Source organism: Gymnogyps californianus, chromosome 5 (assembly GCF_018139145.2).
Source record: "Gymnogyps californianus isolate 813 chromosome 5, ASM1813914v2, whole genome shotgun sequence".
Taxonomy (NCBI): domain Eukaryota; kingdom Metazoa; phylum Chordata; class Aves; order Accipitriformes; family Cathartidae; genus Gymnogyps; species Gymnogyps californianus.
The window spans coordinates 15,662,751-15,680,040 of NC_059475.1; the positions used below are offsets into that span (position 1 = coordinate 15,662,751).

Below are 17,290 nucleotides of genomic sequence, written 5' to 3' on the forward strand. Positions count from 1 at the left end.
CTTATATGAAACTGATCTTATTTATGTAGTTCACTGGCTAACTTATATTTTATGATTGTACAATGTAACTATTCAGCTTCTACAGACATGTTTGTGAACATCCTTAGTACATTTTTTCATAGCAGAAAGCTCCCATTAAGAGGATGACGCTGGGAGATATTTTAGTTTTCACTTATCCAGTACCTCGTAAAGAAAATGGTAGCTTCTGCATCTGTTGTTTGCGGCTGGAGAGCATCCTGGACATACTTCAAGTCCTGAACCCCACTTAGTTCTGGTAACCCAGAAGAAAGCATCTGCAAGAAATTAAAATGTACAGTTTTAGTGCAATAAAACCCAATATGATCTTACATTGAAATGATTAAAACTTAGACCTTCAAATTCATTTGAAGCTGCACTAAATTGCTAAATGCTAACAGTGATAGCCAACAGTTACTTATAATCAGCAGTTATTCACCATTTCTGCTGAATTAAAAGCAGTTAAAAACATTTCACAGTGTAATTTATGGTATCATCTTAGTTTTAAATTTTCAGGGAACAGGTAGGTACTAAAAAAAGCTTAAAAAAATTCCAAATACAGCCTTCCTAAAAAGTAGATCTGGTGTTTCTGGCTTTTAAAAGCATGCATTAAGAGTTTCTGCAGCATAAGAAGCATAGCATTTAATACAACCCAACATGACAGATCTATCAAGTTTCAATTGAATTTAATAAAATGATTACCAATGAAAGTAGGTTAAGGAAGAGGCTTGCATGTTTTCTTATCAAATTGTAAGCTTGACAACAGAGATCCACAAACAACTGAAAGCGAATAGTGGGTTTTTCACCACCATTAATGACATAAGCCATATCCGATGTTAGCACAAAAGGAGCTCGATCCCTGTTCAAAAAGCACAGAATTCGTAAGCTAATTATAAGGTCTATTCACTTTGTTATGTGCTTCCTCCTCCCCTCCATCCCCACCCTGAGGTAATGATATTAAATAATCCATTAATGCCATTTTACTTTTTTGGGTTGGGTTCAGCTCCTTAGTCCTATCTCAGATTCCCAGCACATTCCCATGGTACTGGACCTACAGCAGATCTCCTGGAGCAACACTTGGAGGCCCGGTTACCTTACAATGCCTTCCATCCCTCATTTCTGGAAGCCATAACACACTAAAGCAAATCTAATGACTATATTATCACCCGACTAAAACATAACTCCTCTATCCTGGATATAGATTATCTTCCCCTACACAGAGGGGTAGTAAATACAAGCTTGCTGTTCACTCTTTTCTATAACATTGACATGCACTACTGTTTTTATGAGCCAGAGTCTGTTCTCATTTGTTTCACACTCAGATATTCAGATAACGTAAAGGTTCTGGCACTCAATTTCTCATTCATTGATACAGTTTACCTAACAAGCATGCAATATGTAATTGCATGAATATAGCTAAAAAGGTGAAACTACACTACAGTTTTATCCAATATTCCTGGAAAAGTATGGCACCAAGATTTGTTTTAGATGTAAGGCTCCCAAATATCAATAAAAAGTTATATGAATCTTCTCCTGTACCAAAATACTTGGTTTTCATAACTATTGTAATGAAATTCCCATTGAGATTTGCCAAGGGTGTATAGCACAAAGTCCTTAAGGAATGAATGCAGTTTGGAAGCACTGAAGTTAAATGATGTTTAGGAGACCAAATTCCTTATTTCAATCTACCAGTAGCTAGAACGGTAATTTTATTTGAAAGCTATGCCTATGTGCTTTGACTTAAAACAGTTCCAGAGTTCAGAATATGGAAATAGGAAGCTGGAGCCTTTTCAAAATTAATTTTATACAGGTAAGTTTGAATGCATTCTGGAAACTGTGGTTAAATTGGAAGATATTGGCTTCATAATGAGAACAGCAGATAACAGGAACTTAAAAGTTAATGCTTAGAATTATAATGCTTACAAAAATATACTAAAAATCACTTCACTCTCTACATTGCTTAGCTACAGAAAATACCTTTTAAAGCTACCAAACATTTGCGCATGACCCAAAAATTTTCCAAAGTCAATGTGAAACATATGCCCTGTGTTTCGGAGCATTATGTTATCATTGTGGCGGTCACAAATTCCCAACACGTAAGTAGCCACACAGCATCCTGCACAAGAGTAAATGAAGTTTTCTGAAGCCTGGGAGGGAAAGAAAAAAAGTGAATTGAGATCAAATATCAGTCGGAAAACAGCAATCATGCATTCAACAGTTAATCTTGACAAGTGTAAAATCCAAGCCAGACAAGACAGGCCGTAAAATTTGCTTTTTTCCAAAATAGTGTTCTTCAGATAGCTTTGCAAAAGTCTTTAGATATCACACTTTCCAGCAAAAAAGGTTGTTTTGTTTTTTTAAATAAATGAAAGAGAAAAGAGGACTTGGAAGACAAATCACAAAAAGAAATAAATATGTTAGCAGAGAAAAGAAAAGGGTATAAGACTTATTTTTCCAATGTGTTGTAACGGCGTTGTAGCCAAAAGAAAACATTTTTTGAATCCCATGTGCTTGTACAAGAAGAGGCCACTGCTCCTAAACCACAATTACGAGCAGCCACCATTCCTCCCTATCTTAAATTTGAAGTACATTTTTTCTATATCCAATAAAAACTCCTGATGTGAAACCTGAGAATCCATCTGGCTCCTTTTTAGTTATATAAGGGATTTTCATTTGCTTTTTTCCAAGTATAGGAAAAAACTAAGTTTCCTAAAGATATAAAACAAAAATTTCAATGGAAGATCTGGAATAAGAATTTCATTCTTTCATAAGATGGTATTTCTCCCTTTTAAAAGATCTTCAAAAAAGAATAACACTGAAAAAAGTTACCTTTTCATACTCCTCCTCTGTAGGATTATACTTTCGCAACCATTCTGCCAGAGGCTTGTCTTTAAAAGAACCTGTCACTCCATATTCCACTTGAATTTTTCTAAGCGTATCTGAAGCAGGAACAAGCTCTACCATGCCTTTATATAAAATATAACAAAGGGTATTTAACCATCTCCTTAAGTTATACTGCATTTTCATTATTCAGTAGAAACCTCCCTGACAATGACGGATTTTATAATCTTAGACTAGCCTTTTTCAAAACCCAGTTAGATGTAAAAATAGTGCTATCAGTCTACTAAGCATTTCCGCAGACTATATTACAAAGCATACCATGAAACGCATATAGCAATCCAAGTTAGGCTTACTTTACTACAATTAGTTACGGTTGCTAGAATGCACATATAAATTATACTTTGAATAATTACTTTCTACTACATAACTAGTATTGGTCTATAAGCAATAGCTGCAAAATATTTTGATGCTGACATTTCTCATAAACTGACACTTAAGTAATCTAGTAACTTTAACTGCTGTCAAGTGTTGAAACAGACCAGGCTGTTGCTCCAGAAATAAGGCAGTGGGCTTTACGGGTGGCCTTATTTTGGAGATACCATTTACTAAAAATATTTGTACAGCTAAATTATAAAAGGAAAACATTTATTTGATTAACAGAATTTTACTTCTATCTTGGCAAGAGCTACTAAAGGCAAAGCTGTAATTTACGTCCATTATTCTTTTCCACTTTAATCCGTCAAGTACTTTAGGAATACTAGTATCAGCGGCAACAACAAAAAAAAAAAGTAACATGCTATGCAATCAAGTCATCGTTCAAAGCAGGAAGAAAAGCCATCTGTTTCTCTAAAAAGCAAGTCTTACACAAATAGAAGCTTTTTGCTTAGTTTTGCCAACCTAAATTTCCAATGTTTCCATGTATTTAAGAGTTTTCATCATGCTGTTCTAGCATCTGACTGAAGAAATATTTAAGTTATTGTTCATCCTCTTAAAGATCTTGTGGTTCCTATTGGCTAGCTCTAGAGAATTAGTGAAAACTAGCAAAAAGCATGTTCAAGGTGCAGGGCAGTATTTTACACTCAAACTTAGAGTTCTGTGACCTAGTTTCAAACCTAAAAGACAGCCTCGTACTGCCAAGGAACTTTTACCAGCATATGACACTAATTCTCAGGGACAGTGTGTGTGTGTGTGTGTGTGTTAAATTCTTCTTCTTTTTGCATGTTTCAGTACATGAATGATACTCCCCGACTCAACTGCAGCAGATTCCAAAGACTTTAGAATTTCAGTTTTGACTTAAATACTTTCTTTCACCATAACTAAGCTTTCAGAATCAGGATTGCTATGACACCATTATTTTCTTGTGTTGCAGTAAGGACATCAAGAGAAACCTTAGCTTTCATCATTATATTTACTTGTTTGCACCACTGTTCATTGACAACAGAATGCATAAGAATCTTAGGACTCAAGAGAAGAAACACATTTAAATGCAACTCAGCCATCAGGAAATTTAGAGCAATTTAACTTGCTGTACTCTCAAGTACTGAAGTTCCTTGCATGGAAGGCTTTTAGCCTTCCACTCTTTCTTGGATGTGCCTCTACACAGAAATTTTTCACTATCAGTGTGACAAGAAATTGAAGTGGGGGAGCAAAGATTATAGGCAGCATCTGGTTTTGCACCTCGGTCTTTTCCAGTTGAGAGACACTTGAAGATAACCATCCGTAAATCCAGGCCCTCCTGCAGCCAGATCTTATCCATAATCTTAATCATTTGTAAAGCCAACATATCTTGTCTCAGATCTTCTCCAACCTTAAATGGAAAAATAAAAGTTAACTAGAGACATAATATGCTTCCAGCAAAACTAAACTTCACAGATTTTAATTGCTTTACATCTCTAGGAAGTGATACATTATGCTACTTCCTTCCTCATAGCTGCGCACTTAAAGAGAGAAATAGGCTACATTTAAGCTTTCACATGTGGTAGACTTACTTTCACATTTTGCAACCTGTTCAGATGTTGGTTTCTAGATACACAGGAGCAAACTCACAAAATAACTAAGCTTACTGATCTATGCTAAAGTTAATCACTATTTCATTGGTATCAATTATAATTCAACTTTTTTTCTCCAATACACATGTAAGGCCTACCTTAAACATCACATTAATTTCTTCTCCCAGAGGGTCTGCATTTATCAGTGCAACTTTCAGTGGTACGGCATTGGAGCTGAAGAAAGAACATGCCTACAAGTAGATTTAGTGTTAATACTGAAAAAGGACTGCTAGCCCAGAAAACAAGACATTCTGACAACAAGCAGGTTTGAAACACAATGTGTCTATTCAGACTTTTAGCATTGCGATTGTGGCGAATACGTGCTTCCTTTGAATAAAGAGCTCTTTGGCTGTTATTTGTTGAATTCTTGTACAAAAGCCAATAGTGCTGCACAGTGATGTTTTATACATTTTGAAGGGAAGAGTGAATAAAACATGGATAAATATTTTAGCAGCTTTTTTTGAAATCTTTGTATCTTCTAGATACAGAAAACCAGGTATTTGCATGTTTCACAGTATTTTCTCATTTATCTGCTTTCAAGTACATACTCATGATTTAATAGTTACAGTAGAGAAGGAAAGCAAGATGAACTGTCTCTCCACACAGGATTAAATCCAGTGTTCACAGAACTTTAGGTTCTCAGTCATGCATGATGATATAGTCAAGACTGTGGTTGAGCGGTATTGTCAAATCTTGCAGAGTTCTGGAAAAATAATTTACCTGCTTCTCCTACATTATTACTTGCTGGACCTTCACAATAAAATAAAGCTACTGTCTGCCTGCCTGGATTCAGTGCATCTCTTAGACACAACCAGTAACAGGTAGTTTCACCAATTTCACGGTATCTACTCATTGTTTGAGCTTTATAGCCTTGCCCAATTTTCTCTTTTGATTACTACTGCAAACAGGACTTTTTCATGCACTTTGAATAGTCCCCTGCTTTACTATAACCATGATTGTTGGTCTCAAGAGAGACAGGGTCTGAAGATATAGTAAGTTACTACAGATATATATATATTTTAATACAAGTACCTTCATTGGTTTTACACAAGTATTTGTATAAATTTTACCTTTGCTCAGCAAATTTCACTGCCTCGTTCAATCAGAATTTTTAATTAAAACTCTCCCCCTCAGCATAAAGAGGTTTCAAGCACCTCAATTGATTTTTTCTATTTGTAAAAGCTTTGCCTATATGTAATTTTTACAAAAAGGTTTTGAAACTCTGAATGTGCAGTACCTTAATATTTAACTCTTTTGCCACAAGACTGGGATTGAGAGGCAAACGGCATTTGTTCTTCAAGAAAAATAACTGCACACGTTCCATACCATTTTGCAAGGCAGCCTGCAGACAAAAAAAATTTCAGCTGACATTTTTCTAACTGGAGCATCTACAGAAAACTTCTGGACAAAGTTATCCTATAGCCAATGTTTTAACTCCTCAGTGTCAAAGGAATGCTAGAAATTATAACTGCTGTTTTAGCTGTTAAAAATACATAAGCCTAGCAGTACAACACTAATGTCACACAAGTTCGTGGGTTTTTTTGGATTTCTTTTGACTGAACCAGATGATAGCATCCTACTCTATCAAACTGTAAGTTCATACTATTAGCATATAAACAGATATCCCATTCTTTTGCATAATGGGATCATTCTTCAGCAGTAATAGGTTTAAACCCAATTCCAGTTTACTGTACACAGAAACCATCCTACTTTCTTACCCTATCACCTCACACAATCTTATGTTTCAGATGACAACAAATTTGACAAAAACATCAACTTCATTGAGCCATTAACTTGTTAAAATGCAGAACAATAGATCCATAGATCTTCCTATATATTACACATAACATTTTGTTGAACTTAGACTAAAAAGGCAATTAAGTGGATTGTTTTGAGGGTATACGCAGTCTTATCTTCCTAAAGAATATTAAAAATATATACACACCTGCCGAGCAGATCCACTCGTTTGCTTTACTCTTTCTGCTACCATTCCCAAAAGCTGCACTAGTCTGGTCTGCTTCTCCAGCTCTTCCCTCAGCCTTTTTCCACAGACTGAAAGAAAAGCTCCAAGAATTTGCTCATACCTTACACCAAACTTTGTATCATACAGTGTATCCTTAAGAAGCCTGAAATAAAAGGATTTAAGTTAAATTTTCCTAAGGAAAATACTGCAAACAATGCAATACTAAGACATTAAAGTATTTGAATGAATCAGTACTATACATATCTGAAGTTACTGATAAACAGGCTATAAAAGGCAAGAAGTTTGTGCCTCATGGAGGCACTGTCTGTTTTTTCATAAAAAAAACAGGATCTATATTTTGTATGCTCTCCGTTCATAACATTCATTGTTATGAACTATGATATTAAGAAAGAGTATTTTTTTCTGGAAATATTAATCTTATAGTAAACACATTATGTGAACAATGGAACAAAGAATGTCTCACCAATATAGGTAGTGCGCTATGCGAACACTTCCCAGTGCCCGAGCCAAAAGAAATTTGACAAGAGCACTGTCCAGGTAGGTTTCATATTTCAATGCCTAAATACAAAGAAAATGAAACAAAACGGGTCTGGATTTAATTCTAGATGAAGACTGAGATTTTATGACTAATGCACAGACAGAATCACCACAAATCCATACGACAGTCACAAAGCGATTATTTCCTCAAATTGTTTTCCCTACTATGCATTAAGGTTAAGTATAGAGGCATGCAATTGCACTTCTGTTACTCGTAATCAGCAATTCCTTTGGGTTTTCAAGAGCAAAAGAATTCAAACTTCAGTGTAGGCAGAAAGTCTTACCTGTACAAATTGAGGGAGGAAATCTGTTAACTCATCATCACTTAAAGTCTCTATCCAATTCACAGCTGTATTTCGTACTTCCTGATCAGCAAACCTAGAAAGTCACCACAAATCCACATTAAGTTTATTCTGTTCAGGTAGGATTTTTTTTTTTTCCCCCTTTTTTTGAGATCAGCCAGATATAAAAGAACCAATATAAAGTCTTTAACAGCTCAATAAAGGACCTACAAGTTTGAGGCCCTTCATTACCTAAGATGCAAACACATGTGTGTGTTTAGGACAAGCATACTAATCTCTCAAAACTTCAGTCTTGATAGCCTGGCTGTATAGCTTGCTGTCCTGTCACAAATTAGATTTCAGAATCCTAACCACTATTGCTACTCTTTCACTACACGACTTGGTTAATCCTACATGAATAAAGCAAGCACATGTTCTTTAAAATTCTAAGAAAATTTAGCTTTTGCTACAAGAAATTCAGCAATATTTTCCACAAGAATGTCATTCAGAATCTTCTACTGAAGAAGAGTCATTTAATGCACAACAGACACACAGAACTTATTTACGTTGTGTTTCTTACTTTGAATCAAGTAGTTCCAGTGCAGCTAAGGGTGATAAAGGAGGCCACTGCTGAAGTAACGAATATATTTCTGGAAGACTTGCCCAGTCCCAGTGAGGGGCACTAACCAATATTTTTGGTAGGCTACTAGTATGACTATGACAATGATGTCTCTTCTCCCACAAAAATTCTTTATCTTCTTTTGATAGCCTGCAGACAAAAGCATTTGTTTATAACGCACATTACAGACCATCACCTGAATAACCCCAATGCTACTGGTCCTTGTATATGTACAGATAATTTAACACACAAAATGGAATGACATTAAAATGGCTATTTCCTCCACAAAAGTCAAAACGAGAAGCAAAATAAAGCCTCAAACATTATGGAAACAGTTGTTCAAAGTTATAATTTGAGCAGGACAAAAGTAAGTTTTAGTATCATCTGAAATAAACCAAAACGTTAAATGTTAGTTTGGCACAGATGAGTGGGAAAGCCTGCCAGAAAAGCTTTCATGGCATATGAACAGCCACTGCTGAAACTGCCACTGCTCCCTGTAACTGAAAAACTGCCAAGCAGAAATAGGCATATATAACAGGCAGCCAAAAGGGTAGCAATCTTGTAACAGGAGAATATTATGACACCAGCCATGGAAAGCACAAGTAAATTCATTAAGTCAGCACCATTATTTCGCAAGCTTAATTCAATCTCTTGTTTAAGTCTCTACAGGTCTTCAAAATATACTAGAATCATATTAAAGAAATTTAAGAATAAATAAGCATTCCATACCCTAGCCATAAATTGTCACCTACAAAGAGACCATAGCTAGAAAGAGATCATAGCTAGAAAGAGATGAACGTACCCAATAGTGTTATCCTTGGAGAGAATGGCAAGGAGACGTTCTCTCAATGGTTTTTCTAATGTTTCTATGGAATGACGCACAGTAGTCTTTGCAGCTTGAGGAATTTTATATTCAATATCAAAAGCATGGGATGGAAAGTCAATCTAAAAAAAAAAAAAAAAGATGATGCAAGTCCTTAAGAACAGTACAGAAAGCTCACCCTTCCAGCAACCTCAGATGTTTAGGCATCTTAACTCTTTAGTTTTACATGTGTAACAGTTTTCAGATACTGTTTCCTGAATTTTTTTTCCATCTCAATTCTTCTACATAACTATGGTCCTTAAACGTATGACAACTGTGTTGTTGCACAATCCAGTAGTTGGAGTACTCCTCAGAAGTGAACTGAGAATGCTTAGAGTGGAGACTAATCACAGAACTATTAAAATCCACACCAGTGGTTTCAGGCCAACCACCAGCTCCAACCATGTTTTGGGACTGCTAAGCCATGCCTAACAAGATGCCTTCTCTTCGGAGAGAAATTTGGACTCCGGATTTAGAATGAGAGGTGCTTATGTTCTGTAAAGAAACTGGAATTGCTATTGTTTGGGTGTAGACAACTCCCATCTCAGCATACATTTCTATAAATTGTTTTTCAAAGATGTTCTCTCCTAGTGCTGATAGCATGTACTACCAAGGCATCTCCAGTTTCTCTTACTTCAAGATAGTGATTCAATAACTGACTTGTATACACTTACAGCAGCTTTCCGTTCTTTACCCTTAATGTTTAGTAATCACTATTCTATACCAGTTTTCAAATATGACTTAGAAATATTTACACTCTCCTCAAAACATAAATTGATCTATTACCACTCATGTAAGAGTTACAAGTCACAAATATTCACACAAAACAGTCAGATCAAGTCAGAATTATATATAACCTGCAATACTATTCTTTCCGTATTTCCTTTCTTACTGGCCATCACTGATGCATGATGTGGATGTGACGAGGTCCAGAGTTGTAAAAGCTTTGTCCCACAAGTTAACAATCTGAGAAAAAAGCACGTACAGGTATTAGTGTCACAATCTGTTCACTTCAACAAGATATTAGTTATTAAAATACCATCTGGAGAAGATCAGTGGTCACTACAAGGAAACAATTTCAAAGTATTAGTGTGGTATAGGAGGATAGTTCAAACTGAGTATGTGTTTCTACTGCAGAGGTAAGAATTTATCTTATGACAAGTATTTCAACATTGACGTTCAGAGAAGAACACAGGAAATCAAACTGTACTAGCCAATACAATTGGGAGCTTAAAAAAAAAGGGAATTATGATCATCCAGTGTCAAATGAATTTATTTCTTTTCACTGGATGTCTTCTGTACTTTAAGTCCTTTAAAACACTGCATACAACTTTTAGGTGGAAAAGGCAAAGGAAAAAGTTCAGTGCTGACACAGCTAAATTAAGTGCTCCCTATTTCTTAAGGGAGAAAATGAATACTTTTGCATCTGAGGAATAAACTGAACAAAACACACCTTCCTATCTTCTCAGAAAAAGAGGCACAGGCATATGAATATTATAGACATTGCCCTTTACCCGAACTTTCCACATAACTAGACTCTGCAAGCGCATATCAGATGACATTTGTATTTGCCAGTTTATTCGCAATATTAATACCATTTCCAATTGTAGTAAGGCACAACTGAGGATACTTCATAAATCAGTTAAGTGCTGAATGTTAGGTACTGAAAACTTCTATCAGTCTTTAAAAATTAAAATAGAGTCTCAAAAGATTGCTTGAAGGCCAAGCCTTAAGTATATTTTGAAAGATGTTTTAGGGTTTATGTGTTTCAAAGAAAGAACAGTTCTTTATATGTAAATATTGATTAACTGGGAGCTTATGATGCCAATAAAAATTACTAAATCATGCCACTAAAGCATAACTGAACAGCTTGTTCTTTTTAATAATTCTCCAGTTTAATATACTTGCCACAGCCTTCTGTCTCATCCACAAGTAAAGATATTTTAAGCCACTCCACACACACTTCATCTGAAGGGATTTTAACTTGACTACAGATTCTTCCAAAGCACATACATGACCTTTTATTCTTCCTAAGTTTTAGTTAGCTAAAGGTTTTAGCTCCTGCCTGCTATTGATGCTATTCTCAACTGTAACTGGAATATTTGGCTAGTATCTTTAATTACCTAGGTCTGGGTTTAATTTAGGCAGACTGCAAGTGGATTAGACCACTAGCATCTCTACAGCTGCCATATACAGGCTGTTCAGTAAACTCTGGCACAACACATTCTACTGTAGTGCTCTGCATAAACAGAAAATACAGTTTTCTCCCCAAATTAACTACTATGAGAACACCATACATCATGAAGATAAGATAAATTTGCAATTCAAATCAAAAGCTATGTTTTCAATCAAATACTGTGAAATGTGATATTTAGATAGGAGACTGAAACGCAACATTTAAACAGAAGGCTGAAACGAGCATCATTTATGAAAAGAAATCCAAGTTTCAGTGGAGACTGAAAGCAGCTGCAGGCCATCTTTACAGTGCAGGAAAGACTAAACTCTTAAGCATCCTCAAGCTGTTGGAATTGTCACCATACAAAAGAGGAAGCGGAACAAGTAGAGCCATATCTAGAACCAGAGGACGCAAACCACATGGAACAGACATAAGCAATACATAGAAATAACTGTCCAGGAAAGACTTGGTTGTCTTTCTGCAGCCTTCGTTGACAATTAGATAATTTAGGCTTCCAGTAAGACCTAGAAGTCAGAAGCGCACATAAATAAGAAATCTTAAGCATAAATCTTGAAGCTATTTTGCAACGGTGTGATCACTTCTGCAACATCATGCCTAATTCTGGAATCCGTGGTTCAAGTCTGTTGGTTAATGTTTCACTGAATAGCCACCAAAGTGATAAGTGTTTTGGAATACACTTCGTAATGAAAGTTTCAAGGACAAGGCAACTTGAGCAAATCCAGGAACACTTAACTGAGGAAAGTTACAGTAGGCTTTACATTCTTAGTGAAAAAGTTATAACAGGATCCATCAGCTGTACTTGAAGGAAGGCCAGTTCAAACTAGAAATATGCCAGAAGTTTAACACAGTTGTTAATGATCCCTTTATTTTAATTTTTTTAAATAAATTCAGCTCTGAATCAAAAGGAATAATTTCAGAATATCCTGGGACCTCTATTACTCAGAAACAGGCTGATGGAAGAAATGGCTTATTTTTCCTATCTATGAAAATACACCTGTATTTTAAAATATATCTAAATTTTAAAAACAGTATTTTGATTCTCTTGCTGGCTTATATATTACAACCCTATTATCAGATTTAGGAATTTTTAAAAGGATTAAAGAAAAATATCAGTATATCCAAAATTCTCCAGTTTGGCTCCTGCATATGTGAACTTATGAAACATGCAGCATTGAATATTTTGCAGCCAAGGCAAAGATGCCTCTAAAGAATAATAGTACTTAGAAATACTGCAGACCTTAAATTAAAGGTCTTTTATTTCTAAAAATTGGAGTCATCACCATGTTTTGCTCTACAAACAGGACTGGGTGAAGATAAGAGCTATTCTTTCCTATCTTAAGAAAGTTAAAAAAGAGCAAAAGTGCCTCTTTCACAGTGACACGATGGAAGCATAACACATTGTTTACCTGCTGTCAGGATTCTGTTCTGGTTTTTGTTGCACTAGACACTATTCCTGCTGAATCCAAGGCTTGCTGCAAACACTTTCTTTTGCAAGTTGCATTCTCTATCACCATGGCTTATGAATTGGCTGAGAACTGGCTGTTTACACTTCATCTGCTACAACATATATGAATACTGACTGAACTGCCTCTAGCCAACATAATGTACTTTTAGATCTTCTAATCAGGATTAGAACTCATGAAATGCCACCTGCCAGGACCATACTCCTTCAGTAGAAGGGAGGCTATCGATTCAGTAGACAGTGACACCTGCAGATACTTTAACTGCATATGACTTATAGGGCAACACCTGAATGTCAGTGGATTCCTCAGAGGACAACTTGAGTTATACTTACAAACTCATCTGCTGCATACTTACAAACAGTTGGTACTAACACGATCTCTTTTGGCCCACATTACTATGAATATTTCCTGCAAATAAAACCGCTTTCATCCAAACAATATTCAACTTCCTCTAACAGGTAAGTTTTTTCAGCCAGTTAGATAGAAATACTACAACACAGGATCATGTTTTGTACCCTATTTAATTGAAAGTATTATTTCTGTAACAACATAGTTTACAATTCTTACCTTTATCATGGCCTACTACATTCAGTGGCAGAGAAGCAGTTTCTATAGTTACGGGAGTGGAGTAAGCTTTATATAGAGTAAATCACATTCATAGTCTTACCCATATTTTGGATACTTACCGCCTAAAATCAAAAAGAGGTAGAGAAACTTGACCCAAAATTTCTGGGCCCTTTCTCTGCTTATTTGAGTCAGGAGAACTCCCACTGCTTTGATTTAGGATTCCAAACAAAGTCAGACATAAGACTGATTCCAAAGGCAGCTGTGAAATTTGGATGGGGAAAATTATTCTGTAAAATAAAAGTATTAAAAATAAGTCAGAGGAAAGACAGTTGTTAGTAAGTTACAGGCTTATCCATATAATCCATCTTGCTTTCAAAAAGTTAATTAATATCAAAGAACAAGTGTTAAATTTCCTCGCAATCATATTTCACTCCACTTCATCTCCCATACCAATAGCTTGCAACACCTGCTAAATTACACTTCTGCACTGTAGCCAGATTTGGAACAACCCTTTTTAACCTTTGTCTATTAAATCACATTCCTTACACAGAACTGCACTGTCCAGCATAACCAGTCTTCCCACTCTACTCACTAGGATGACACACACAATTCCATGTTAGCTGCCTCCTAATCTCTCAGATTTAATGAGTCAGCTGACAATAGTTTCCCATCCAAACGAAAGAATCTATCAAGAACTACTGAAAGCTAAATTCAAATGGCATAATATCGGTATGGGTAAAATGGGTATGGGTAAAATATGGGTAAAACCAGCACCCATAAAGAAAGCAGCTGAGGAATATACACCTCACTCAGCAATTCAAACTCAGATTTTTGTTTACACTGGTTTTATTGCTTAAAATGGTCAAGTTTGATTTTTTCTGTAACACATCAAAATATCACTCTGAAAGTGATGACAGCATATTACTGAGCCAATTACACTATAAAACACTACAACTATATTAAGTAGCTTATAAGCAATCTAACACATCTTTCGCTGTAATACACTAGTACTTGCCAGCAAACGATCTGACAATTAATCCCTTGCATCATCGGGGAAAAAAGGTAGTTGGAGTGCTCTCCAAAGGCACGAATTCTAGAACCTGAAACTCTCATTCCTGGTCTGAAATAACTTGTCACTGTAGACTTTCAGAGTATGCCTCAGGGTCTATCTCCGACCTTTAAAAACAGTCAGGAAAATAGATATAGGGCAACGTGGAGCTCACCTAATGCTCCAGTTATGACAGGCTGCCTGATAACTATTAAGTGGGAAAGAGTAAGCTGTGCATAGATAATGAAAAATATTTTTCCCTCTCAGTTATCAGATATCACCCGCCATCCTCTCCCTATTTCTTCTCTGCATGCCCTTTCTTCTTCCTTTCTGAAAAGAAACTGAAGTTTAATAGCTCAAACCAGACACTCATATGCTATAGACAGATACTCTTAAGCACCTATGCATCTGCTCTCTTTATAGAAATAATCCTAAATTAGATTTTTAAATTCAGATAAAGTTGTTACAATGTATTTGGAACAAAAAATGGTTGAACATGAACATTAATAACAGTCAGTTGCTTTTCCTCTCCATTTACATAATTTGAGCACTGCTTATAAGCAAGCTTTATTCATCATTCTTTGAGCAGCACAAGCTGTTCCCATTACAAGGAATGCTATGACCTTCCCAACTCCTTATAATTGTATACTACAAGCACATTAGCACAGGGCACGTGTCCAGCATTTCCATTTCCACTTTTAAAATCAGTAGTGAAATACCATTTGGAAAAATATCTCTGATTTTGGTCAATAAGTCTCATACATTGTTCTTTCAACACTTCAAATGGAATCAGAAGCAAGAGTTGCTTGAATGACTGTATTCAGCAGTTAGCTAGGTAGGTACTAGCTAAACCAAAATATTTCAGTGAGTTTTAACATGCTGAAGTCACTTACAGTTCATCCCATTTAATCAAGTAGAAGAAGTTCTTGTATGTGCCAACCTTCTTGGACTGAACAGGTTTAAACAGATCTTTTCCATTATGGGTCAGAGAACAGATCAAGTAGTATTTTTCATAACTGGACAAGGAAAAGAAAGTAAATTAAACAAACAAGCAGAAAAATCTATAAAAGGATGAATTTTACAATTAATAAATTACTCACTTTGATACCCAACCAGGAGAAATTCCATGAGCAGCAAATATTGTGAACTGGAGATGTTCTGTGGCAGTCCATGCTTCCTTGGTACTCTTACTATCTTTTGGAGAAATTGGTGCAGAACTGCTACATGAATTCATGTGGAGTCGCAGAAGGGCCTCAACTGCTCCTGTTAACTGGTCTATACTCACTTTCAGAGGGTTTTCAGGCTGCAGTGAACCTAAATTATAATTTATCTTTAATGCATATCTTCCTAAAACAGCCACCTGAAAGCAGTTTTTAAATAAAATCGAAGAACTTCACTCACCAGATGAGCTCTTGCTAGTGTCATCACCACATTTTAAAGATACCTACACAGTAAAATTAGAGCAAATTTCAATACTGAGAAACCCATATTAATTTTCTTAAGTATCTTGTACAGAAATTAAACAGCTGAATTAGGCCCATACTTGGGTTTATGTAACACATCTTTTCACTCAAAGCTCCTCAAGAGTTAACTGACAGCATCACAATTTCCGTATCATGCAGCAACTATTCACCAAGTTCAAAAGCTCATGTTTTGTCAAGTCACAACTATTTTGACACCCTTTATGAACTCTTAAAAGACACAGTACATTGGAATATTGCTCAGGATACTCTAACTTCTCTGAGTAGAGATAAAACTCTGGCAGGGCTGTTATGGATGAAAGCAGAAGCTGTTAGCTCTATTACCTAGTAATTTAAGTCTGAACAGCTGTTTTGTTTGTGGCGTTTGTTAAGGTATTTTTTGTAGGCAGAGTTACGATAAATATGTTAAACAACTGAGAAAAACTGAACAGTAAGTACTGTTACTTTGTACTACCTGCTGTGTTTGCTTCTTGGTCTGCTAAAATGGAAGCCTAAACATGATACAGTATTACAGCAATGTCTAGTCTCAACAAGGACACCACTGAAGCCAACAGGTGACAAATCATGGGAATTTACTCCCTTCTAATACGGGAGGGTTTCATGCCAAATTCAACTTCTGATAAAACTAAATTTTTTAATGAAAACTAAGTTTGTGATTTAAAAACAAAACCCAGTGAATTCCTAATACTTCAGAGAAAGTCTAAGAAGTTTGTCACAACTGCTGCAGAAGAATGAAAGCTCTCCTTACACTTTTACTGTATTAATTGAGCATCTTGTCAACATTAAGTTTTAACTACCAAAAAACTTCACATTCTTATTAAAAGCATGCAGAAACTTGGGGGGTGGGGGGGAATCACATCATTTTCCCCTTTCAGAAAAACTGCCGTATGTTTCCACCATACTTCCAAGTAGTCCAAGTACTTCTGGTTGACAGGATGCCAAACTGTTGAAACAGCACTATACGTGCAATTTTCTACTTGACAATCTACTGTTTTCTTTTACTTTTTGGCCACTTCTTCCAACCACACAACAATTACTTTAAAAAACATAATCAAACAATATCTTACATAAGGTTTAGATGCAACTGGCTCCAATCTTTACAACAATTGTTTCTGAAAGCAATCCTATATGCCCTCATACACATTACTGTTTAAGCCAATGTTCATCACAAGAGAATTGCAGGGGTTTACTGATAAAGTACCACCTTTTTCAAATTCTACTGGGATAGCGTTATTTTTGGAACTTATTTTTACACTGTAATCTGATTATTTCTACAGCTTTCTCCTATCAAAAAAGCAAACATTGAAGAAATATTTGATACGCTGTATTTCACTAAGTTTTCTTAAT

General features: G+C 35.8%; 1 protein-coding gene across 3 annotated transcripts in view; it reads right to left on the reverse strand.

The window, feature by feature from the left end:
• The window catches only part of PIK3C2A (phosphatidylinositol-4-phosphate 3-kinase catalytic subunit type 2 alpha), a 77,482-nt gene that overhangs the window by 9,752 nt on the left and 50,440 nt on the right, over nucleotides 1–17,290 (reverse strand). For all 3 annotated transcript variants that reach the window (XM_050898198.1, XM_050898200.1, XM_050898199.1), the window contains 17 exons: nucleotides 15,864–15,906; nucleotides 15,563–15,776; nucleotides 15,356–15,478; nucleotides 13,534–13,701; nucleotides 10,045–10,153; nucleotides 9,128–9,270; nucleotides 8,287–8,475; nucleotides 7,710–7,803; nucleotides 7,352–7,446; nucleotides 6,850–7,030; nucleotides 6,142–6,246; nucleotides 5,003–5,095; nucleotides 4,534–4,663; nucleotides 2,845–2,981; nucleotides 1,993–2,162; nucleotides 718–874; nucleotides 184–293 (listed from right to left, as the gene is read on the reverse strand). In XM_050898198.1, coding sequence (XP_050754155.1) covers nucleotides 184–293; nucleotides 718–874; nucleotides 1,993–2,162; nucleotides 2,845–2,981; nucleotides 4,534–4,663; nucleotides 5,003–5,095; nucleotides 6,142–6,246; nucleotides 6,850–7,030; nucleotides 7,352–7,446; nucleotides 7,710–7,803; nucleotides 8,287–8,475; nucleotides 9,128–9,270; nucleotides 10,045–10,153; nucleotides 13,534–13,701; nucleotides 15,356–15,478; nucleotides 15,563–15,776; nucleotides 15,864–15,906 — 2,261 coding nt within the window. The remainder of the gene's footprint in view (nucleotides 1–183; nucleotides 294–717; nucleotides 875–1,992; nucleotides 2,163–2,844; nucleotides 2,982–4,533; nucleotides 4,664–5,002; nucleotides 5,096–6,141; nucleotides 6,247–6,849; nucleotides 7,031–7,351; nucleotides 7,447–7,709; nucleotides 7,804–8,286; nucleotides 8,476–9,127; nucleotides 9,271–10,044; nucleotides 10,154–13,533; nucleotides 13,702–15,355; nucleotides 15,479–15,562; nucleotides 15,777–15,863; nucleotides 15,907–17,290) is intronic.